This window comes from Aphelocoma coerulescens, chromosome 11, assembly GCF_041296385.1.
Source record: "Aphelocoma coerulescens isolate FSJ_1873_10779 chromosome 11, UR_Acoe_1.0, whole genome shotgun sequence".
In the NCBI taxonomy this organism is placed as follows: Eukaryota; Metazoa; Chordata; class Aves; order Passeriformes; family Corvidae; genus Aphelocoma; species Aphelocoma coerulescens.
In genome coordinates, this window is record NC_091025.1 from 16,373,009 (window position 1) to 16,398,840 (window position 25,832).

Genomic DNA, 25,832 nt, shown 5'->3' on the forward strand with positions numbered 1-25,832 from the left:
GGAGGAGCGCAGGGGTGATGCCAAGTGTGGGGGGAAATGCAGAGTTCTGGCACTCGTGTTAGGTGATGATTCTCCTGTCTAGCTGGGGTTAAGTCTTCAAGCAGAGCTAAGAACTACACTAAGTACTTACACTAAGTTATTCATTGCTTCCACAGAAGCAGATCCCTATGAACTCTTTCCAGTTGACCATTTACTTCTTGGTACTACAGCTGGTTTGTTTGGTTTTTATTTTTCTTTTTTCCTGTAGTTGTTGTTCCTACATTAGTTAAGAACTACCACTATTTCTAAAGAACAACCATTGCCTTTGCTACAGAGACTTTAAGCCTGAAATAAATTCCAAATCCCAAACATTTATTGTAATAATTTCCCTTAAGTCCCAGTAGAATTTTCTTGATTACAAGTCGTTTGCAGTAACAAAGGCTTTTGTTTTTTCACACGGAGTTTGGTTTCCATTTTACGCAGACAGCAAGCCGATGGACTTCTCTGCGCTTTGTGAGATTACCTGCAGCGTTTCAGGTGTTTTGTACGCCTGGGAATAGTTGGCTGTGTAATTGGCCACAACACGCCCATTTGGGGCCCTCGGCCCGCCCCGGGGGAGGTGTTGGAGGCGGGAGCGGAGCGCTGGAGATTTCTGGAAGGAGCCGCTGGAATCGCCTCGTGGAGGCTTTCGCGGGAGCGCGGCGGGGCGGCGTGTGGAGCCTGGAAGCGCCGGAGACCGAGGTCTAGTGGGCTTCTTCCTGCGGGGAAGAGCGTGGAACTATGGAAGAATAGGGGGAATAGGGACTGGGCCGGGGGAAGAGGGAAGGAAGCGGAAAAAGAGGTTTTTAAAGTTCCTGTTCCCGCGCTGCGCTGCCCTCGCTCTGCGCCTCCTGTGTGAGCAGGGTTTGGATGGAGCACGGCTGGGCAGAGGGAGAGCGGGTTGTGGTTCCTAGGAGTGTTTTCACACTTTCTACCTTTTTCAGGTTTGTGTTAAGGCAGCAGGCTGGGGCAAGGGTTTTAGTGACTGACAGCATTTTTACAGGTTAAATACTATCTAGTGGTACCTGTGGGATTTGAGCAAGCGTTTGTTTTCCTACTCAGTTCTTGCCAAAGTGGGAATCTTACTTGGAATGCATTGGGAGAGCTGGCCTTTGCTGTGGGCGTGCTTCATCCCTGCCACGTTGATGGGTGGGTTTTGCACTAATTAACCTGACACATTAGCTGAAGTTATTTAAGCCCTTCACGTATTACTTCTGAAAGAAAAGTCTACTTTAAGTGTCTCAGGCAGCACTGCGTGCCTCTTGCAGTATATTACGAGTGCAGTGTTAGGAACGAGTGTGTAACGCAGGTGCTTTGCCTGTGTTATATGATCTTGGGTAAAGCTGCTGCAATCCTTTCAGCTGTTCCATTGTCATGTTAAACTGGGAATGTTCAGTACTGTCGCTTAGAGCTTGTCGCTCTGTCACCAGAGTGTAGCTGTGTTGCTGCTTAGTGTTGGCTTATTTAGCAATAGCTTTGGAAGTGGAAGGGCAATGTCTCTCTTTTCCTTTTCTGAAACATTTTTACTAGGCACTTACTTTCAGTGTTAATTCTTCTAAGTTGTAAGCTAGACACTGCGATGATGATACTACGATGTGCTGATTTGTGCCAAAGTGAAATGCAAATTACTTGCTGGAAGTTTCATTATTCCGTGGTAGCCCCTAGGTCTGGTATGTAGTATTGCAGACAGATCGTGAAATACTAGTAAAAATCCGTGACGTTAAAATTGTTCGCTAAGTTTGGGATTCCTCTTTTGTATAAGGCTGTGGGTTTGTTTTTTTTTTTAAAGATGTAAGTATTCTCCTCTGGTGTTTCTGGTGATGTAGGTAGGTTATAGCAGCCTTTGTCTGCAGTCAGCCTATTTCTGCTGGACTTTGAATGGAGAAGATGCAGCATGGATCGCAAATCCTAATTAGGCTTTAACAGAGTGCCTCATTAAGAAAGCTGGTTTGAACGCTTTGAAACGTGTAAATCAGTTGCTTACACTAGTATTCCTGACATGAGTAGTAAAAATCTACAGGCTTACTTCAGGTGTATGCTCTTCAAATAGCCTTCAAAAAAAAGGTGCAGTTAAAAATGGTTCATAAGATGTTTGTTGTTCTTTTACAGTAGTGATCAGGGAGATGGAGGAGATAAACATGGACGTCGTGGTATTAAAGGTATGCTGCTGGCTTTTTTAAATCGGAAGGATTGATGTTTATTTCCATGTGACTCTCTGCAGATCAGATTTACAAACAAGATGTCTGTGTATTTCCATTCACCAGCACTTCTTCACACTTGGGAGTCATACTGCTTATACATGTTTTGTAATTTGCTTTAGGTTTTGTTTTCTTGTTTTTGTTGTAAAATCAGTGAGTAGGTGTGTGAGTTAACACAGGCAGGCAGCCAGAACAACCACAAAACTACGGCTGAAATGTAGGGAGTAAATTGATTTAGTTGGCCTGGCTAACTGAAGGATACTGGGGCACACCCTGATGGACACCAGCAGGATCAGCCCATCCCAGTGGGATTCATCAAGAAGAACCCCGTGAGCTCTCCGGTGCTTTTTATGATCTCTGAGCTTTGATCTTTCTCCCAACAGGGAGCTCAGCATGTCCGTGGGAGTGCCTCCAAGTCTCCCCAAACACTTACATTACCCCTACATAGAAATTCTACTTCTCAAAAGAGAAGATAAACAGCAGTAGGCATAATACATGGGGTTTCCCTGCTCTAATATTCTCCAGGCCTCGGCATTTCCACCTGCAAGGTCACTTGAGCAAAGGTACCATCCTCCTCAGCATTTTCCCACTTCTGACCCCTTCCTCCCAGCAGTAGGGATGCAGCTGAAATCTAAAATGGAGAATGTGCAACACAGACTTAAATGTATAGTATGGCACTAGATTATACTGAGTTTCACAGGAGATTGTGGAAGATGCAGAATGCAGCCTGGACAACTGACTGAGGGGATCTTCCCTAATACATGATATCATGCTGAGCAATAAAAGCTGCAGGTATGTCTGTGGTCATCAGATTTGCCTTCCAAGTCAGCATTGTGCATGGTGGAGCTCTGTGTTCCTGGAAGTGGCCAAGCAGTTGGCTGCCAGTGGAGAACAGTGAATACACTCTTCATGTTGCTTTGCTTTCACGTGTAGCTCTTGCTTTGCCTAGTCAGCTGTTTTAATATCAGCCTGTGAGTTTTCTCACTTTTATCCTAATTGTCTGGTCCTCCTGCTGCAGGGATGTGTGTGAGGGAGCAGCTGTGGGGGGTTTAATTGCCTACTGGGGTTAAGCCACAACAGCTGGAGACCCGGATCAGCTGGAACACTGGAATGTGACAGTTTACAAAGGCTCAGCAGAAAGCTGTCACCCTGTTTTAAAGAAGTTGGCTGTCATGCAGACACTCTGAGCACAAAGAAAAGCCCCTTGGTGAGGTTTATCATGTTTTTAGGTTTTTAGATGTACTTCTGAGGACTTCACAGGGAAGTAAAAAGCTTTGTCATCGCAGTTTGCCCACTGTTTGGTTACACCAACTTTTTAGATAATGCTGCTCCCTTGTAGACTCCTCATGGTGTTTGTTGCAGTGCTGAAGACACTTGGAACCTGGGAAGCCATTTCATGAACTAATGCTGTGAAGATGAACGATGTTTAACTTGTGTACATTGTGTATCTCAGTATCAGTCACTATAATTTTGAAGGTGCTATAAAAATGAAGTTTTATTTTTACATCTGCTGTTCAGATACTCTTAAAAGTTGGTAGTATTTGTTCTCTTCTCCTTGCCCCAGGTTGAAGATCCAGGTTGCTTTTGGCTTGCTGTGAAAGAATGCGTGCCAGGCGTAGTCAGTGAAATAGTATATGAAATCCTGAATGATGAAATGCAACAGTTCTATGATAATTATAAAGATGCAGGTGAAATAAAACGAGAGGAGATAGAAAAAGGCCAGGTAAGATTATTGCTCTGCATAGAAATAATCTGTTCTTTGCATTGGTTTGGGGGTGAGGTATCAAATACATGTTTTGTTTGGGTTTTTTCATTTCTACACAGAGTAGTTAATAGCATCTCTATGGGTTGTGTTTTCTCATCTGTAAGCCTCCTAATTGTGTAAGGGGCAAGGCTTGCATTTTGCAAAGAAAATGGAAGGCTGTTTAATAAATATTCTGTCCTTGCCTCTGAAAAACCCTTGAGTGTACTTGGGGCTGTTTGTAAGAATGTGCTGTGGTGTTCTTTGCTTCTTCCTCAGGTTTATGTGGTTTTCAGTGAGGAACTGCAGCGCTGGTGTAGGGCACTTGTGGAGTCAGTCCAGCACCAGGCAGATGGTTGCCAGCTCGGATGTTTTCTTGTGGATTATGCCAGATACTGTTTTGTTGCATCAGAGAAGTACGTGTTAAGAGTTTTTTGTCACTGTTATGTATTTGTTAATAGATACAGATGCTGTTAACATTTATTTAGTCAATGCTTTGGTTTAATTGAGGTGTAGATTGTGTCCACAAGAAGCTGCTAACTAGATGATACCCTTGAAAGAGCCTAAGTGCAAACCAGTCCTTATTTTGTGATATTTTAAAGATGCTTTCCATTTTAGGTTTTGCTTTTTTAAAGATTTGGAGTAGAAATAATGTCAGGTTTTTTTATGATTATGTGTTTGCCAGTTAAAACTTATTTTTATGTTCTTTTGTTCCTTAATAAGTTGCTATATACTAAAAAACTTAAAAATTATGGCCAGTGAAGGTTAGGCACAAAAAGCCATCTACAGAAGCAGGATTTCACTTGCTGCAGCAGCTTTTGAGGTCTAAACACAAATACATAGGGGTTTTCCCACTGCCATTCACCAACATGTTTAGTAAGAGCTGAGAGTTTGTCTTGTCATGGTGCCAAAGAAGGCAAGTGTTCACAGGTTCTGAGTTTTTGATAAAATCGGTATAAAACCTTCTGGTTCTAAAATCTTGAAAAATATGTTTTATGTTCTGGAGCAACCTAGTCCAGCTCTTAAGGTTTGTTTCTCTATTTAAGTATGCGACTTGGAGCACAAGAAACTTCGCTGAATTGAATTTTGTGGAATACTACCAAAACCAAACTTACTTTAACATATTTTAAAATAATGTTTTTAAGTTGCTTTGTGGGAAAACAACGGACAATGGGTTACATATCATGAAGATATTTAGAAGATAAATATCAAGAAGACTTGAAACTTCAGTGGCAAAGGATCAGAAAGATTCCAAGTAAATAGGATGTGTGTTCATATCCAAAGCAGTTCTGTTCACCAGTTGGTCCTGATGGCACCTCTCAGAGTAAGACAGTGTGGTTCCAGGGTAGGAGGCAGTGGGATCCAAACTCCTGGGAAAATTGTGTTGTCAAGTTCAGGGTAGCAGGAGGTGGTTTGTGAGACCAGTGACTTCTGGAGAAGAAATTCTGCCCTGTAAAATGAGGTGATTCCCATTTTGTTTTTTCAGCATGCGAGTTTTGGTGCGAGCATTTGCCGAGATCCCACACAGAGCAAAGAAGTGTCGCCTGTACTGCACAAAGCCACTGACATTGCATATTGACTACTGTGAAGACACTGCCAAAATAGGGTAAGAAGAGCTTTATAAATGAATTCTGTTGATACATCTCCAAAGAGTGAGGCTTTAGTGCAGAATTTTTAGAAGGGATTCTATTTCAAGAAGAAACCTGCAGTATTCTCATCGTAAACTCAGAACACAGAACTGTCCCAGCTACTAAGAGGAAAATGAACTCTCTTCTAGCTGAGAGGACAAAGCTCCCCAGGGAAATGGTGGAGTCACCATCCCTGGAGGGATTTAAAAGACATGTAGATGTGGCACTAAAGGACATGGTTTAGTGGTGGCCTTGGCAGTGCTAAGTTAGGGGTTGGTCTCAGTGATCTTGGGGTTTTTTCCAACTAAATGATTCTATTTTTTTTTTTTAAATTTAAATGTTTTAAAATTTTAAAATTTTTCATATTTTATGTTGGACACAAGCCATGATACCTTGATAAAACATATCTCTTAATTTTGATCATGATATTGGTGAGCTTCAACAATACTACCAAGACTGAAGTAATGTGCTAAGTAGTCAGATTCTGCTGATTTGTCTAGTTCCTTTGCACTTTGTAAGAACTTGCATGATTTAGAGCTTTGTGCTTGTATAGAAACTATTTTTTTTTTAAATTACCGTTTTCATGCATGTTGATGTGGGAGAACTGGTTGTGTTTATTTTCCTAGACCAGCCAAAAGATGGGATACTGCTGCTATCCAGCATTTTCGAAAACTTCTTGAAGGTAAACAGCTCTTCTATTTTTGGGGAAAAATCAATTATTGGAGAAATGTAGTACTTGTGTACAGATTTATTTTCTTGTTTATACTTGATTATATTACGAATGCTGTTTGTTATAAACAAAAAGGAGCTGTAAGTATGGAGTGACTTAGGTGCAAGTGTTTGTGGAGCTACATTTTGAGTACTCTGGGCTTCCATGCTGCATAGATTTTGGTAGTTGACTGTGTCTGGCTTTCAAGCAGGCTGACTAAGGGAGCAATCATGTCATGTTTGTTTTGAGCATTGGAACCCTTCTGTATATTTAACACTGGTCTCTGAGTCAGTGTCACAGCTGTCCTGCATTAGTGTGTGCAGAGGTGCTTCAGGATTTGGGAACAGACTTTCATCGGCTGTGTTTGCCCGAATGAAAAGTGTAACAAAGCTGAACAGATGTGCAAATACAACTTCTCTCAAGAGGAGCATATGTCACATTTGGAAAGTACACACTGGTGCTCCTGACTGTCAGAGTCTTAAGAGATAATCCAAGGCTTCTACTGTAGTACTAAGAGTGGTTAGTCTCCAGAGGTCATTAATCTGTTTCAGCTCTCAATCCTCCTTCAAAGACTAAGGACAAGTTCCTTTTTGGAGCTTTTAAGTTTTTATTAACTTCCTTTTTGCACTTAAGTGAAATAACAAGCGTTATACATTTTTAATTGTTACTTCTGTTTTTGTCTGTCTCAGTAAAAGTGAAGAATACTAATAGTGCAATAAGGATTTAATATTTCTTTCTTGTTTTTATTACTACATTTAGAGGCTACTGAGGTTAAAGCCACAGTACAGGCAGTAGAAGAGAAAGTGTTAGAGGTGTTTCTTTTTGTGACTGTAAGAGATGACAAGGTAAGGTATTTTTATATTTCCAATTCTATTGATGCACTTTGCTATTAGCTTAAGACTGGAAAGCATGACTTGTGAGTTTTGTAATTTCAATCAGATACAGTGGAAGCTAAATCATTAACTTATTAGAGGTTTTTTATTACGGTACTGTTCACTGTAAACCTCTGGAAAATTCCAGTAGGCAGAACCTGTGTTTTTCTCTATATGAGTAGGTTTGTTTTTTTTTTTTTAAATTATTGACCAGCAAGTGAAGTCCAGTCAGTGCTTAAGTGGACAGCTATATGAATTATTTGGTGTACTTCTTGTGGTATCATATTTGAAGATGTTTCAGTAAGGCAGCTGCATAATACTGTAAAAATAACTAAAAGTTCACGCTCTTGCATACAGCTGAGTCCTCAAGGAGTTGGAAAAAAAAATCCAGTCTTGTTACACTTGCCAAAGTGTGTAACTTGTGTCAAATCTCTGCTGTAGGTGCTGCCAGACTTAAACAGCTGTATGGTAGATACAAGAAGTTTCAGGCCTAATACTACTTTTTTTCCCTGCGAGATTTTGATGCATGCTGTATCCGAAAGAAATAAACAGGCTTGTTTGAATTAGAGGGTTCTTTTAGATATGTAGGGCTCATAGAAACAGTTAATTCAGTACAGAATTTTGGCCAGAAACATAAAACTCATTAATGAACACCTGTTGAAAGAACATACAGGAAGATAGGACTCCCCTTTTTTTAGAATTAATATTCCATGGAAGGCATTCACTGGTACTTCTTCTGTCTGGGGGTTTTTTTTGCTGGGGTTTTGCTTGGGATTTTTTTATCATTGGTAAAAGCACTGCTTTTGTTAAAAGCTTCATATAAATTCTGAAGAAATATGTGCTGGTGTAGCTTATTGCTTGTTGACACTGATAAATAGAGCTTGTTTGGGTTTTTTTATAGATCTGTGTTAATGATGATCTGGTTGCAAAGCACTTTGCTTATTATAAGGAAGCTGAAGGGAGTTCTTCAGATGATTCTGACAATGAAGTGTCTCTCAATGCTAAGTATGTTCCAGTGGAGTTTATTGGTCCTACATTTGTTGCCAGGCCAAAACTGCCCTTTGGGGAGATGTCACCACCTGTTGAGCCAGGTAGGACCCATGTGTGTGGGAGACAATCCTACATGCAGCACTTTGTGTGTTTAGTTGGATGTGTGGAATGTGAACATCCTGTCTTGGTTTGGATCCCAGTGATTGGGACATGTGGTGTCCATCTGTGGCTTTTTTTATGTATTCAGATAATCAGAAATGGCTATCTCCATTTTGTTTACCTTTTTAGGTCTTGCTGGTTGGAATTCTGCTCTTGAAAAGATATGCCAAAGGTCAAGCACAGTTATAAATGGCAACACTGTGCCTGTAAGTATTATATTTTGTATTAAATTGTGAAATACAAACTAAAGTAAATATATGTAGGCCAGATTAGGAATGCTGTAGCCATCCAGCTTGTTATTCTTAGATAGTCTGCTGAAGTTTGTGTCATCAAAATTGTTGCCTTAGTCAAAAAAACTTCAAATTTGTAGAAGAATGCTGCAAAATATTTGGAGAATCACACAGTTGGTTAAGAAAACCACTTTCAACTTTGTATTTTGTTTATATTTAAATACTTGTTTTGAACAGTATTTTAGTGCTTAAAATGTGTTTTCTTTCTAGGTAGCCAACATGGTGCCAGGTTTGCCTTCCAAGGAAGATAAAGCAGTTCAAACAGACAGGTATTGTGCAGCATGTTAAATATTTGGAATGATTCTGTAATCGGATAATTGGGAGCTGTGATATGTTTCAAATTACTCTTCTTAGGCCTCTAAAGGGCACAGGGTAAGGGAAGGTGCATACACATGCTTTTGGGGAAGGAGGGAACTTTGAAGCTGCTGATAGTTAACCCAAACTAGAAAAATACCACTTTGTTCTAAACAGTAGCTTGACAACAGGGGTGTGGTGGGGAGATATTTTTCTGCATACTAAATACTTTAACTTGCTTTATTTTATTCTTAGTGTGATTTATAAAGTTTTCAGACTTAATGGAATATGACTGGGTCGGTTTGTGCAGTGCTTTCACTGTGCTGCAGGTCAATTGCTGCATATGTAATAAACCCCAGGAGTATTTCTTATTTCAGTTCCTAACTGATGCAAAGACGAGTTGTTTTATGTTTTGAAACTTTAAGAAACCTTTTTTTTCTACAGTCCAGTCTATTTTGATTCTAAAGTCAGGGAACTTAACAATTGTCTTTGAAAAAGATTCTCAAGGATTGTTTTCATGAAATTTTGTTTTCCAGGTGGTGATTTTTGATTTCTGCTTTTGTATTGAGGGTTTTTCTTGTTGACATAGATATGTCAGAAATACTTCGAGTGAATTGCTTCATGACATTTGGAAAATTCTGGTGGTATTTATAAATGACGTTTTTCTTCTGCATTTATGTTGGATTTCTCTGTTTCTCAGGCTTCCACAGTTCTTAAATTCCAACTCCCTCCAGACACACACAGTTGAAGATGACCAACAGGTATGTCAAACACTAACTTTCATTTGATTTCTCTTGTGCAAATACTCTGGCTTTGGTAGCATTGAGTCTTTGTGGAAGGAGGTCAGGGGCTGACTGCACCTACACTGGCAACAAAACTTTAGCCTACACTGGCTAACGCTGAGCCAGCCAGCCACGTCAGGGATGTCTCTTGGAATTTAAGAAAAGGCAAAAACACAGGGAAGGGAACAAAAAAGAAAGTGAGAATCAGGCCAATACCAAGGTCAGAGGAGTAGGAGGAGCTCTGTGCAGGTGTTCCTGAAGGGGCTGCAGTCTGCACTGGAGCAGGGAGAAGGAGAGAGAGCAGGAGCGATGGAGAGAAATTGCCACCTGTGTTGTGACTGCAGTCCCTGCCTCATGCTGCTCCTTGTGGGACTGAGTGCCAGCTGTACACAGAGCGTCCAGTGAGTCTCTTGAGGGTTTAAGACAGTTGTGTTAGAACCATCTTTGAAAATCTTTCTTTGAGAAATAGCAAGAATGAGTTGTTGACTCACCATTGGTCTGTGTAAGCTATCAGTATGTATGAATCATATTCAAAGTGAATTTAGAATTTGATTCATTTACATCAAAATGCCACTTTTTAAATACAGTGAGTGCTTCTGAGTTGTGTAAGCTAAACCACTTTTGTTAGGTATAAAACCTTTGTCATCTATTTGTCCATGGTTTCAGAGTCCTCAAAATGTTGGGGAGGAAAAAAACTTTGTGTTCCTGAGCAAGAAAATTGAGCCATCATCAGTTTTGGAAACAGCACCACTTTTTGATGGTCTGAAAAAGGTAAAGCTGATGTGATGATACTACACTGATTGTCTTCTTAAGACAAGTTTAATACCTCAAATTTACATACTAAATGTTACAGTAATACCTCAGTTTGGTTGAGGAAGGTGTACAAGGTTGTTCATGTGGTTGAATAAATGAACCTTTGGAGAAATGCTGTAAGAATTCAACACAATTTTTTTCTGGTATATTAACCACTGCTACAAGTGGATTTGGATTTTAACACACTAATTTAACAACTTAGCCCAGAAGATGATTTTTTTCATATTGCCTATTAAGAACATGTATTATATAGTGGGTCAAAAGCTTTTAAATCACTCATTATGTTTTGTCTTTTGTTGTTGATGTTTAAGTACATAGATTTAGTGGGAAACTCTTAATTTCTCTTTCTGTAGGAACTTTATTGGAACAAGTTTTCAGGCCCTACCTTCACAGAGTCCTACTGTTGGCCACCAGCAGCTCAGGGATATGATGTCATTGTCATCTCCCATCAGGGAAAGGATCCCTTATTGTATATTCCACCAGTTCTCACACTTCTGCAGTTGGAAAGTGACTACCAAGCCTTGCCAAACATGGGTGGAGTATGTATATATTAAACCAGAAAACCTGGTACTACTCTGGATGTTTGGAATGCGTGCATTAATGTCATCTCAGTGTATTTTCATGATGCCTGCCAGTTTCTGTAAGGCCTCTTCTTAGAAGAATTGGATGAACTCTGTGAATGGGGGGGTCCCAGCTTAATTTTAAAGCAATCCCTAACAGGTGATTCATGCCCTGGCACTTAGATGCACAATGGAGCTTTGTTTCTGCATGAGTAGTATGTACTCATTAAACTAAAATGGGTATTAGCAGTTTTAAATACTATGATGCATTTTCTAGCTTGAATTAGATCACAGAAACAGAATTATTGAGGTTGTAAGGGACCTCTGAAAACGGCCCAGTACAACCCCAAGTAAGACAAAAGTACAGAACCTTAAGAATCTAATAAGTCTAATATTGAGGTGTCAATTTTTGTACCTGTGTATGTAGCCACTAGCACTCATTTTATGTCCTGGATGGAAGAAGGCACAACTTGTTTTCGACCTACTGAAAACATACGGAAAAAGCTGCAGATACCTTCATCCAATGTTGATAATCCTTGGGCAGAACAAGGAAGCAGCCAGCCAAGTGGAAATCCGAGACTGTAAGAATGCTTTCTGTCATCTTAGTTATGCTTGAGGCAGTGTGAGCTGCCTTAATTGCAGAAGCATGTGAAAGAACAATTTCTGCTTCTTCAGTTTTTGGTTTATAAAGGGAAGTTGGGGTTTTTGTTTAAATGGTGGTTTACAACTTGCTGTGGCAATAAATGCTCAGTACTTTGTGCATCTAACTCGGTAGTCTGCAGAGGGTGCTCCACAGAGAAACAGCAGAGAAGTAATGAAAAAGCTGTTGGGGGACTTTCCCTGCCTAGATGTATGTACTTTAAACATTCAGTTGTGTTCTGGTTTGATCCCTTTGTTAAGCTTTGGTTGATAGCTGCATTTTCAAAAGTGGCTCTTGTGTCAAGGGAATAAGAACTATGGATAAAATTAGGAAAGATTGTGTAAAACTGGATTTCAGCAGTTGATATTCTGTTGTCCATCCATCATTTGAGTCTGGTGGATGAATTCAGACCTTTTAGTAGCAGAACTGTTGGTGTATTTGCACCAGTGAAGATTGGTGTGGTTTTATTTATCTGTGTAGATAGATACACACGTGTATGTAAATTCCTGAGCTACAAAGTGTGCTTTATTTAGCTCTTGAAACTGGACTTCCCTAAAGTTGCTCTTCTATGTATTTGTAAATACTTCTCTTTTGGCTGTTTGGTCCTCAAGTTCTTATCTCTACTTCCAGGACCTTACTGGAAAATGAAGTGACATCCTGCTTTGTAAACTTGTTAACCTTGAGACATTTCACTGGGTTTGAGACTATCAGAGCCTCACTCACTCATGTCTTGGAAAACACGCAGTAGAAAAATACAGGCAAACTCCCCAGCTTCAAGACAGTGCATCTGAAATACAAATGTGACCCTTTTTATTAAAGCTACCCTGACCTTTGGTATCATATTAATTGTCTTTCAAGTTGTAAATTAATGGTAACAGTCTTCTTCCAACTTGCAGGCAGAGTAGTAGTGACTACACCGCACAACCTCCTGAGGCTGCTGGAACATAACACTTGGTTGTTGTGTAGGCTTTGCCATCTTCTTCTGGATGAGATCGAGGTGCTGCTGTCTGACACTGCCGAAAAGGTGAATGGCAGAGTGCTGTTCCAGTTGTGCATGTGTGTGAAACAGTGGCACACACTGAGGAAAAAAACCACTGGAAATGGGTTTATGGTGAAACCCCTCTTTTTTTTCTTTATTTCTTTCTGGTTTTGTATTTGCAAATTACTGTGTTGGCAGGTTGTGCTTGTCTTCTAGTTACCAACTAGTTTTTGCTGAATGCCTCTGCCCTTTCAGATCTGCTTTGTCCAGGCTTACTATATTGCAGATTTGAACAGATCCTTTTCCTGAGATTTCCACCTTCTCTGGACAGAATCCTGCATTACAGTTATGTGCACATGCATATGCCGTCACTGCATGCTGTCCTGTTGCTTTCTCTTGCTTCAGAAGTCATTCAAAGAATAGGATGCAAGTTTACATACCAAATTCTTCCTTTTGGGTTGTGAAACTTGTAGTTTGCTGTGGTAGAGGCTTTGTGACTGGAAAAACCTGTGTGCTCAAACATTGTATTTTTCTGGCCTGTCGTGAGCTCACTGGAATATGATGAGATGAGAGAAACAGACCTCTTTTCTTCCTAGGTGTTTACTATACTGGATTGTTACAAGAAAGCCACTGCTCAGGCACGGGGGAATCCATCACGACAGATCATTGCTGTGGGAACTCAGTGGAATAAACACATCATACCCTTGATAAAGGAGTTCATGAATGATCCTTACATTGTGATAACAGTTATTGAAGAAGCTGCCATCTTTGGAAATGTGCACCAGGTAGAGCTTTGGGAACAATGTCACTGCTTGGATATGTGGCTGCTGATGGTTTATTGGAAGCAGGCGGTGCTGCAGTGCTGCCTCCCATTGTGAGCTGAAGTTGCTGTTAGAAATACGTGCAAGCGAGTCACTGGATGAGCTGGAGGTCTCTTACCTTCCTTTATTAGGAGTGAGATGAAGGTAGTCCCTTGAATATTTCATGGTTAGTGCAAATGAGTCTAAATTTGATGAGATGTATTTGCAAACAGTACAGTTTTTGACCAGAATGTCACCAGAATGTTTTTGCAGTTGTTAACTGTAATGGGCAGAACTACAAGGTAAGCAGTTGCAAGGCAGATCTAGTAAAGCACTTGATTTGTTGCTGTGTGTAACACAATACCAAACTTGGGACCTCAGATTTCCACAAGGCCTATTACTACGTGTTCTTAGGTATCTTCTCATTTAGTTTCCAGTCAGTGTGGTGTAGCCCTTAGGAATAATACAAAATGGTATAAGTGTGATTTGAGTTATTCTGTATCTCAAAATGAAATAGTTCGTGGATTTTAAATGTTGGGAAGTCTCCTAAAGTAGACACTCTGAGCATGTCAGGAAACTGAAAACCCACTTTTGTGAGAAGTCATAATGATTGAGCAGAACTGAAAGTACTGGTGTGTGGATGCATTAGGGTTAGGATTAGGATCAATTAGATAGTAAAATATATCTGAGTTGCATGAATTACCAGCCCTCTGTTTTATTTGCTTTTAGGTGGTGCAGCCTTGCACGAGCAGCAGTAGAACTGCCGAGTTACTGAAAATACTGGATTTTACCCAGAGGAATCTTCACAAGGTGCTGGTCTGCACTGACTCAGTAACTGAAGTAGAGATGATTCATAAGGTGAGAAAGTATTTAAACGTAGAGAGGTAAGTGGGGTTTTCTTTTTAATTTTAAAGCCATAACAAACTAAAATACCTTGGCTTCTGAGAATAAAGGAAGAATGTGAATTTGGAAGTTGATTATTCCTGCTAAAAATAACCCTAAGCTGACTGCTGGTGAATAAGAAGCCTGATTAATTCCCAAATTCTTACAGCATTCACTCTGTCAGGTTGGAACTTTGAGTTGAATCTAACTGGCTTTTTTTTCCCAGTGAATGTCCTGACAGTTTTTCTAATTTTTACTGTTTTCAGTAGTGGGATGAGGGAGAAAAATTAAGGCACTGTGTTAGGAAGTTCTGTGGTGTTGCTTTCTGCTCTGGGGCAATGGAACTTTCAGCCATTTCCCTGATCAGAAAGATAGGTTTTCTGCCCTCCTGTGAAAGTCTGCCAGAATTGAGTTAAGCTTCAAGTTGTCAGGAATGAGGGGAAGAAGGCTCAATTTTCTTAAAACTGGCATAAAGGTGCTTCTGAGTTACCTGCAGTGGAACACACCCCAGTTTCACACCCTTTTCCAGAGATGATGTACTCAGCATTTCAGAGGTGGAGACTAAGACTTCTCATACAAGAGTTATTTCTTCAGCTGTTATAGTAATGAATACATACTTAGTGACTTAGCAATAGGAACATCTCTTGTTGTGGGAATTATTTGCTAAAGGAGGCAAGCTGTGAGGATGGCACAATTAAAAGCTTCAGCATAGGATAGCAAGGGATTTGTGGCTGGATTGTTCCAGTGTCCTGGGAAGAGAGATGTAAGTCCTGAAACATGGCAATGGATTCCCTTGCAGAAGCTGGCATAGATCCTGTGCTACTTAAAGGTTTCTTTCCCAATGGAAATATTAGTGTAATGCTTATTCCTTGATGATTGTTAATGGAAGCAAATCTGGTTTGGGATTGTGACTTTTTAATACATTTTCCTTGAATACTTGAGGGTTCAAGCATATCAAAATCAATGCTGCCACCACTTTAAAAAGTGCTTGTTGATGTTAAAGTCGGATTGAATCAGTTCATAGTAATCCTTGTGTACCCCACCATGTTCAAATATCTTACCTGGCCTGTGAAAATATTTCAAGGGTTGACTTAATGAAGAGTGCTTGTTCTGAGAGACTGAAGCATGAATCTGTGTGTTTTTAGATCATGGAATCTACTCAGAGAGGACACATTAATGGGGGGAAAAGCTTGAAATGAAATTCTTGCTTTCTTAAATGCCTGTCTAATGTATTAATCCATGGAAACTTGAGCTTTTAATTTTCTTCTTATACAGGAAATTAATGAACTTTATCTCCATTAAAACTTTTTTTTTTTTCCATCTAAGCAACCTAAATTTCATTAGCTCTTTTTCTTACATCTCTTTATGGTAAAGTGTGCTAGATTCTAATAAGACATGCTGCTTATTAGAGTTGATTAGAGCAAGTACTGCAGCATTGCAGGAATGTATAGTGTCTCACTTTGTGATGCAGGCACTGAAGAGCAACTCAATAGTTTCCTTGAAAAAACATAAGGAGAGCAAGTGTAATGCCAAGTGTGTCTTGGAGAGGTGGAGAAAAATGCACAGTTCTGGCACTCCTGCTGTGTTAGGTGAGGATTCTCTCTGTGGTTGGGATTGTATCTTAGTGCAGAGCTAAGATGTACACCAAGCACTTGCACTGGGTTGTCTCACTGCTTCCACAGGGGCAGATCCCTATGAACTCTTTCCAGTTCTCTGTTTACTTCTTAATGCTACAGCTGAGGTTTTTGGTTTTTTTTTCTTTTGTTGTTGTTTTCTGTGCTTACTTAAAAGAACTACCAATATTTTCAGAAATCTGCCATTATTTAACAAGTCTGAAATAATTTCCTAACTCCAAAGATGTATTGTAGTATTTTTTTGTAAGTTCTATTAGATTTTTTTTTCCAATAACAAAGGCCTACATTTTCAAACCAACTTTGTTTTCTATTTTATACAAAACCAAGAAGATTGACTTCCCTCTGCTTTGTAGGCTCATACAGAGCCATGAGAATTCCTGCAGTATTTCAAGCGTCTGCTGTCTTACTCCTGTGAATTATATGTCTGTGCTCAATTCTCTGTATTCTGTGGTGCTGACAGGAAATAGAGAGTTATGTGAGATTGACATGAAATGCCATGTCTGCCATATGCTGATGGGATTTCTTTACTGGAGAAATATAAAGCCTAATAGGAATGTATTGGGGAAAAAATAATCTTCATCTTCCAGTCAGTGGGAAATCAGTCATGGTTCATGTCATGTGATGCTTTCCATGTTTGAAGTATTACACTTACATGTGTGTGTGAAACATGTGCTTAGTTTTAGCAGATGACTGCCTGCAGCCTTTGGGAATCACTGATGCAACCTGTGTGATCCATTTCAGTTTCCCATCTCCAGCAGTCTTCAGGCAGCGCCTACAATGCATGACAGACAACTTCTGCACTGTGATAAAGGTGTGGGTGAGCCTTGACTGGGTAATGCCACAGTAGATTTACTGGTGGATACATAAAAGTTTTCCAAACTACTTCTAGGATTCTGCTGTAGATCAAGAACATCCAAAGGCCGAGTCAGTCATCCTGCTGACAGAGAACAGTTCCTGTCATGCACCTGGAATCCTCCACTGTTTAAAGCGTGCAGAAGCTGAAATTCCAGAAGAACTTCATGATTCAGCTGCCAGGGTGCGAGAATCTGAGGAAAATGAGAAATTTTCAAGGCCCCTGTGTGCTTCTCTTAAAACTTTTGGGATTTGCAGGTAAGGAAATGTCAGGCTTTTGTGCCCTGAATGACAATTGCTGCTGATGCCTTGATGAATTTTCCTGTTGGCTGCTTTTATCTAAATCAGATTTTGCTCATGATTTTTTTTTTTTTCCTGTTGCCTATTGTGAGTCACATAAAAATAGTTTACAACTGAAAGCAAAGAGCTTTTTTCTAAACCTGTTACTTTTTTTTAATGTAGAAACAGAACAGCCTGTCCATATCGTCACCAAATTAATTTGTCAACAGACATGGCCCAGAATACTGCAGATGAGATGATAGAAACACCTGACCGTGTGACTGTAAGTTACAGTTTTCCTTGGCCTTGGGTACCAAGAGGACAGGTCTTAAACAGCTACTTAGCATGTTACTTCATTTTTCTTATTCCATTAATTCTACTGCAGTACAGGTATTATTTGTTGTGGCTATTTGTCATTCTCTAGCTTTTTTCCCCTCTCCCCTGCATTAATTAGTGTGCCAGACTTCCCTTGTGTCTTTAGCTTGAATTGAAACTGTTGTGCAGGTAGTTCTGAGTTTACCTCAGATTTTTTTCTGCTTTGAAGATTCACATTGCATTTCTCTTCTGTTTATTCCTTCCCTATATAATTCGAGGCCGTATACCAAAATTAACAAAGATGAAAGTTTATGGAACCTTCAGTTAACATTTCTTGTAGAGGAAACACTAATGTTTGGGAGTGAAGAGAAGCTGAAGTGGAAGGATTTTTTCTTAGCTGATGTGTTCACGCAAACTTGATGAAAATTGAGCATTTTGTGGCCTTGAGATTAGAAAATGTATTGTCATTTCTAGTATCCCCAAGAAATGGGGTACAGCTTCTCTCTTGTAGGTAGAACAGTTACTTCCTACAAAAATGTCAGCGTTTTGGAAGACTCTTGCTGCAGAGTGCTGTTTTAGATGGACTCTTTTTTTTTAATAGTTCCACATTCATGAAACCTTTGTGGCTATTGGGGTGACTTTGTTGTGGTGGTTCTTCACATCCCAGTAAGAGTTTGTCTCCCCAGCTTCCTTTGAGGCTTGGGCTTTACCTGAGGTGCACTCACAGCAGCATCTTACACATTGGTGTGCATAGCTGTGTGTTTGTAATCTTTCATTGAAGTCATTTTAGTGCAAAAAGAGCAGCTGGTTCTTGTAAAACCCCCTGTAAGGCTGGAGAGTGCTTAGAGTAGAGCTGGAGTGGTACAGAATGTGTTGAGTGGTGAGTAGCCTGGCAGATAATTGGCAGAGGTGTGCTCACTGAGGTGGAACACCATCACCTGACACCCAGCAGTTCTTGCTCCATACATTGCTGTCCACTGCTGACTGAACCACGGGCAGCTGGGATTGAGAATACTAACCAACTCATAGTTTTCTGAAATGTGTGTGTACAGCAACATCTGTCACCTTTTTGGGCTGGAAAAAGGTATATGGTCTGTACATAAAGACCTAAATTTCATTGATTTAAGAAATCATCCATCCCTCCTTGCTGCTGATTAATTTGATCCTTTCAGATCCTGCCTCTCCACATTGTACATGCAACAAACTACTTTGGTCGAATAGTCAAGAAACAAAAGGACCAATACACAGTTCTTGCTAAAGAAATGAATGATTACTTCAAGGTACCAGAACACAGGATTTCTGTTAACGTCGTGGAGAAGTCAGTGTTTTATGGGTTATGTGAGGGAGCCATTTGCCACAGGTAAAATCTTGTTGGCTTTTTACTTTTTTCATGTGCTTGTTTTTATACAAAGCTTTTTAAAAATTTGCCTGTTGGGTAAAGAAAAAAGCCTATCTTCAAAAGCAGCAAAAAATCACTGCTATGCCAATAATGCTTATAAAAAGCTCTTGCCTACTCTTAGTTCCTGAATGGCAAATAAGATGATTCCCCACACACACCTCAGGCATACAGAGCGGGCTGTGAAAATACCTGTTCTAAAGTGAGAGCAGGTTTAAAAAAAACTCTGCACAACTGGCTACATGAATAATAATTTTGTGTTTCTTTTCTACTATACGAAGGGTTCAGGTGGTAGAGACTCCAGCAAAAGATGAAGAAAATGTCTGTGAGGTCACAATTAAATATATAGATGAAGGCAGGACAAGTGAAGTGAAGAGTGATCAGCTGCTTCACTTACCTGCAAAGTTTCAGAGTCTGCCAGCTCAGGCTGTGGAAATTATAGTTTGTAGAGTAAAACCCATAGATAATGAAGTTGAATGGAATCCAAAGGTAATAAGCAGGTTTTTCCTGCTATTTCCTTTATGCTCTTTACCTTCTCTCTCTGTCATTTTTTACAGGAAAACACAAACTGTAAACTTAGGTACCAGATTTCATGGCTTACTAGTATTGACACTAAATATCTGCTATTGGGTCAGATTCTAAGCTGGTCACTTCTCTTTTTTTGTTCTCCTATGAAATAATACAGTGAAATGCACGAGATCTTTTTTCTCTGATTTAAATGTCTTTTAGAATAGGTTATCACTGCTGTGGATTCTGGGGGAGGAACAGGAAAAGTGCAGCCTCTGTAAATCCACCTGTGTTTGAGTGATCTTTCATTAAGGAAGCGCTTTCCTTGAAAGCTAATTCTGTTCTAACTTAAGAGTTAAGTTAGAGTATTCCACTGGTTTACTCCAAGCTGTATATATTTGTTGAATACCCTTTTTATGGTTAAGCTCAGAAGGTGCTGTTTCATTTTTAGTTAAAGTGACTGGAAAGCTGCCATACGTCTCAAGTGCAGTGACAACTTGTTTTTCCTAGGTGACGGATCACATTAACCACAAAATTAAAGGAAAGCTTCATCACGCCAAAGTGGTCCATACCTTGGGAAAGACAGTTTGGGTTGACCCAATGGTAGGTATAGAATGGCAGCACTATGCAATCTTCATACCTCTGGATGCAGTCCAAGGGTTTTCCACAAAGTTAGTAACAGAAGTGGATTTTGGAGGTACTAGGTTTCAGTAGTTTGTCTTGGGAAATCAGTTCTGCACTTTGTCACATTCCTCTGGAAGAATGAAACTTGGATCCTCCAAGAGGATTTGCTGATATCCAACAGCTCTTGAAGTAGATTTATTTTATTATGTTTATAATTCAAAGTCGGCCGTCTCTTGCAGGTCTTAAACTAATTTGCAGTTGGTTTTAATGTAAGTTTTTCTGCAAATTAAAAAGCATTGAAACTTTCTCCTTCATTTTTTTGATTGAAATAGGAAAAATGGGTGCACTTGTTCTTGGATTTTTCTTGTTCTACAGTTTCATGTCCATTAACATCCACAGACTTTGTGGTTTTGTGGAGTGAGTCAAGTGAAAATTTGATTGGAAAGAAAAAATGATCTGGAGGTCATTCTTTTCAGTAGCTTTTGTTCCCATATGGTGTATCTCAACCTTTCACCAGTTTCTAGGCTTTGGGGTTTTTTTATTGTGCCTCCCACCCCCTCTGCAGTTCTCAGGTGATACGGGACTTGCAGTTCTTAACTGTGTGAGGTGTATTTTGGCTGTCACTTACATGATTGGGGCTAGCACTGTTTACTCATTGCCATCCTGCTTCTGTTAGGGCAAACAGCCAGTTACTTGAGCCGTTATCACAATGGGAATGATGGTGATACTTGGAAAACAATTAAACATGGGGAAAATTCCTGTGTGAAAGTCAGAAAAACTGAACTGCCTACAGGCATAAGTCAGTAGGTCTGTGTTTAAAGTTTGACTTAAGGAGCAGCTTTGAGTTGGAGAGAGACCATTGAAGAGCAGTGCTTTCCCTTTATTTTGTTGTGTAATTCAAGGTCAGGGTTACCAACCTTCCCGTGTTGAAGATGTGGATCAATGAGTACAGTATTCGATCTGAGATTTTGTCGACGGGTTTGGGGACTGATAATCCCGAACATATAGCAGAAATTAAGAAGCTGTGCAGACAGATGCCAGTTTTGGATCATGCAGAGAACTTGGAGCATTTGTAAGTGTTTGCAGATTTTTTTTTTCTAGCATATGCTTTGCTAAGAGAAAAATTGTATTTAATTTTAACTGAATATGATTAATATTGCTGACAATGATTTTCATTTAAATACAGTAACAGTTGTGTTTGTAGTATGTCTGCTTCCTGTTAACTATTCTTTAGCCCCACAACCACTAGGAAAAGGAATTTGTAATGCTAGAAAATGTTAAACTAGAATTTTATGCAGATATGCAAGTTAATAATAAAAATACAGTCTGAATTCAGATTCCTTTAACGATTTAGGGTGCTCAGTGGCTGGTTTGAATGCTTACCAGTCAGTACTTAGTACCCAGTCAGAGCACTACAGCATATTGTGTCTTCAGCTGCAGAGTTCAAGCTGGAAAACATAACCACTTTCCTTTAAAGTGATTAGGGAAATTACCCTTCATTTAATGAATATGTATTTTGCAGAAACAGCACTGAACTTTGTTTTCCTTGCCCTGTAAATTTTTAGAACTGAGAAAACACTGTGTGTGGTGGCAGGGCAGATCCTAAGACCTGTGATATAAAATGCTGATCAGCAAGACATCTGTAGCTTTTTTGTTATGGCCCCCCAGTGCAGGAGTTTCTTTAGCCACTTAATCTTGTGGTTGTTTCTGTGACTTTGCCAGTCGACAAGAGAAGGAAGCCTGATCCTCTCCATACTGTATTTGTCTTAGATTGAGGCTCCTGCATTCCTATCTATAACTAGGTTATATGCCAGAGTTTAATCTTAACCAAAGGATTTTACTTTTCCCACACCTGCTCAGATTTGGTGTGAGAAGTTTTTGCTTGGAAGGCTATTTTTCAGGTTTTATCCTCTACAGAGGACTCAGGCTAAGAGGTCTCAGGTACTACCTGTTTGCCTTTATTCCATTCTCCTGGGAAAGGAAGGTTGGGAACCTCCATATCATCACCAAAGCATGTAATGCAAGGGACCAGACAACTTTATCGTGGTGCTGTGTGCTGAAATGAGTGTAATGCAACTGCTTGGATCATTTTTTTGCAGACTCTCTAAGCCTGAGACTATTGTTGGAAAAATTTGGAATTTCAGTACAGGCTTTGTTAGTAAGGTACAAGTTAAAGAAGGGGGAGGCAAAGTAAGGTGAATCTGACTATCGTTTGTGGGTTTTCTTTTAAAACTGCCTTGTCCTGTATTTAGAAGCACAAAAGAGGACACAGCTGGTCTAGAGGTGTCCAGTCCACAGGATACACTGATAGAGGAAAATCCTGCTGAAAGCTGTAACACTTCTGCAACTCCTCCAAGCGGTAAACCTTCCCCTCATTTCCAGAAGTTCTCAAACTTGAATTCAAGTGCTGGATACCAACCTAACAGTCATCCTGCCAGCTGCAAACTGCTCTGGGTGTACAGAGCAGCACCATGTGGCTGATGTTTGCAGTAAGCCACAGCTGCCTTCCAGTGAGAGTCAGGAGATGCTGTGAGAATGACTCTTGCTACTGTAACTGCGTGGCTGTTTTGGTAATGCTCTGTCTTTGAGGCACTTGGAATTCCTTGGCGTTCTGAACGGAACATAGGAGCAGAAAGTCTCTGTTGTACAGAGAGGACAAGAGCTGTGCTGCCAAAGATTTAAAGGAGTTAAAATCTGTTGAAATACATGCATAACAGTGTTGTTCCCTGAGAGGCTGATTTCTTCCCAATATTCAGGAGGGCCGAAAATGGCTCTTCCCCCCCAAACCACACCCTCCCCTTTGCTTTTTAATCTGAAGGATGTGCTTCCTGTTCTGTCAGTAGAGGCTTAGAAATGCTTAGGCATAGCAGGGGGCAGGATTTCCTGCTAGCAGCTGACACAGGAGTGTGGAGCAGTGAAAGGTGAAGAAGTTGCAGCGGATAAAAAGGCTGGAGTGCTTATTGTAGAAGGCTTTTTTCCCTGGTAATAGTCATACTAATGCCATGTTTCAAGCTGTATTAGTCATTTCATCCCTGAAACTCCCCACTAATTGCCAAAATGGTGTGTTTCAGGTGTTAAATAAACACTGTTTTGAAACTGGGAAAAAACCTTTACCTGACCTGGAAAACTGCATGTTTAGTTAGGTTTTTTTAAATCTTCTTACACTAACTACAGTACTCTTGATAATGAAAAAATTTAGTTGAATTATTAAGGTCATGAAATCTTTCAGGGCAGGAAGTACACAATACAAAGGACAAAGACAGTAGTTTGATTGCTAGGAAGTTACTTTTATGATGGTATAGGAGAATTCTGGAAATACCTGGGTTCTATAGTATAGGGAAGTAAAAAATGTGTCTCTATATCTTCTTTTTAGATGATGCAGTTCAAGCAAAAGAAGCAGGAGACTCTACTGTGCATCAGCAGAAAGGGTAAGAGAACCGTGATTTGTTCCCATCTTGCTTTTATGTGAACTGCCAACAGGATTGTTTTGTCTGTGTCTATGGTCAGCTGAAAAGTTCCTTTTGTCTGTCACAGGTTGGTTTTGCTACTGTTAGCTTTTCCTTTGGCATTTCAAGGTCAGGCTGTGGTGGCATCCTGAAACTGGGCAGTGTGATTCCTGTGGATACCAAAGTCAGTGGAGCCTATGTCTCCATGGAACTTGTAGATGAGCTCGTCCAAAGACTTGGAATGCAGTGCTTTTGTAGGAGGCTTGAGTGGTGTGTCCCCTCACGTGCTTCCCTGGCACTGCTGCTGGTGTCTGGTCTGCAGGGCTCAGGCTCCTCAGCTGATTGTGTGACTTCATGGGCAAATTCTGGCTGTGTGTGAGACAGCTTGGCTCAATCTTAATGGTTTTCTGCTTTGGAAAATACCCCATTAAATGAACTTTCTTGCAGTTGTCATCCACAAATCAAGTGGTTTCAAGATAATGGGACTGTGACACTGAGGTTACAAATACTGAAGGCAGCTGACAGTAAATGCGAGTTTTCTAAAGAGGAGGTGGTTTTCAGGTAGGTTTAAGAAACTTTAGTATAATCAGCAAAGTGTCTTTGTTAGTCTTTAATTTTCCTAAACTTTTTGTATATTGTAGTGCTTATTCAGAAGGCAGACTTTATGCGGCTGACCTGGAGCTGTATCAGTCAATAATTGCTGAGAAGTCCACATGTGTGATTAAGGATAGAGAGGCTGTGATTTTACTGGTAAAAGAGAAAAAAGGAGAATGGTGCAAATTACTGAAGAACAAGGTGAAGTGAAAATTAATATGAGAGTTATAGAATGTTCTGAACATGGTTGCTGTGCATCAGAGCAGGTATTTCAAACAATGTTTTTGTCAACAGAATGTTCACGTGTCCTTAGATTTTGAACACTGGGAAGAGTCTGAAGATGAAAGGCCTTTTACAGTTGGTAAGGACTGAAGGAGTCTGTGTTTATAATACATAAAATTAGCAGCATTCCTCTTTTTGCATTGGCTTTATCTGAAGTACTCATTTATTTCAGCAGGTTGTTCAAATTCTCTGAAAAGAGGTGTGAGGACCTCTAGAGCAAACTAGAGGCAGCAAGGCACTTACTTATCTGATACCTTAGGTTTTAATTTTTATATTTTTCAAATTCTGTACTGCTTGGTGTGTGACTCTGAAGTTTCTTGTAGCCTGTCAACTTCTGCTCTCTCATGCTAGGTAGACATAACAAAGCCTCTCTGGCCCTGCTTTCCAAGGACACCAACACTGTCCTAGGCCAAAAGTACAAACCAAAGAGCTGCTAAGGGGGGGGGCAAGCTGAGGGGAAAACTGAAGCTTTAACTGGAGAATTAACCCTGCTATGCAAATGAACCAAACCTATAAAAGAGTGAAGAACTCGTGACCTGGGGTCCATCTTGGGGTCCATTTTGAGAATAGATTCAGGCTCCTCAGGGTGTACCTTTGAAGGCCTTTCAAAATAAATCTCTTTTTTAATCCTTTACTCCTGTCTAGTCTCTGTTTCTAGGAGGCCTCTTAAGGCATCATATCAGTATAGCACAGACTAAGAGCAGATAGAAGTAGCTGGAGTGTTCTGGTCTCGTTTGTAGTCAAAAGTATTGGGGCTTGCTGGGTTGGGTCATTTCATAGTACCATTTATTTGTTCTGAAGCTTGTTTTTTCCTGGTTTATAAATAATACACTTTGTTAATTACCACCAGATTCTGCAAAACTGAGTTATCCTCCTGCAGGATATGAGGACTGGATTGAGTCCTCAGAAGACAGCGATACAGAAAGTGATGACTAATTGGGAGGAGAAATTCCTTTCTCCTCTGATAAGACAACTGTGTTAGTGTTAATGAAACAGTTGATTGTAATTGTTGATTGTTGAGTTGATGTAGTTGTGGCTTGTTCATGTCATTGTTAATTAAAAACATTGGTGCCCTTAAAACCTGACTGTGCAACTGTGCTTAATTATAACCTTCACCTGAGAACAGGTACTGGCAAAGCTGTACCTGTTGTAGGAACACTTAAAGAGCTGATGTTACCTGTATTTTGGTCTTGCTCTGCATCCTGATGCCAACAGAAATCCCCTACTTGAAAAAAAGAGCCCTGGGGCAGATGTTTGCCTTTGCTTATTTTCTTCTTCTTTGACTTAATACCTAAATCTAAGGTGATTTTATTTTTGCTGGTAGATGAGTCTAGTGGGTTATTTAAGAGGTGTAAGTTACTTCTAGTATAAAAGATAGGGCCTGTTCTGTGAGGTAGAAGCAAAAAGTGGGTTTAGCCACACATTGTTAGCAACTGAAAGTGCCAGTCTATAAAAAACAGTGTGAAAAATACAGCAGTATGTTCTAAGACTATTCAAGCAATTTTTGATCAGGGTTTTCATGATGAAGAGGTTTCCTGTGACTTGAAT

General features: G+C 40.0%; 1 protein-coding gene across 4 annotated transcripts; it reads left to right on the forward strand.

Annotated features, from left to right (window-relative positions):
- Positions 1-614: 614 nt before the first annotated feature.
- Positions 615-25,352, forward strand: TDRD12 (tudor domain containing 12). 4 transcript variants are annotated; one of them, XM_069027046.1, is made up of 31 exons: positions 615-720; positions 2,128-2,177; positions 3,781-3,939; positions 4,237-4,373; positions 5,444-5,563; positions 6,212-6,267; positions 7,054-7,139; positions 8,068-8,257; positions 8,445-8,521; positions 8,816-8,874; positions 9,600-9,660; positions 10,348-10,452; positions 10,848-11,033; positions 11,482-11,635; positions 12,591-12,718; positions 13,270-13,458; positions 14,203-14,331; positions 15,827-15,944; positions 16,667-16,800; positions 16,879-17,099; positions 17,304-17,403; positions 18,608-18,795; positions 19,113-19,320; positions 19,849-19,941; positions 20,865-21,034; positions 22,215-22,321; positions 23,336-23,390; positions 23,856-23,969; positions 24,050-24,203; positions 24,297-24,363; positions 25,135-25,352. In XM_069027046.1, exons 2-31 carry the CDS (start codon positions 2,142-2,144, stop codon positions 25,218-25,220), a joined length of 3,687 nt encoding a protein of 1,228 aa, XP_068883147.1. In that variant the 5' UTR covers positions 615-720; positions 2,128-2,141; the 3' UTR covers positions 25,221-25,352. The 4 variants fall into 4 exon arrangements, with proteins under 4 accessions (XP_068883147.1, XP_068883146.1, XP_068883145.1 ...); XM_069027043.1 differs by lacking the exon at positions 615-720 and adding an exon at positions 910-962; XM_069027045.1 differs by lacking the exon at positions 24,050-24,203 and having other exon boundaries at positions 648-720; positions 25,135-25,222.
- Positions 25,353-25,832: the final 480 nt, after the last annotated feature.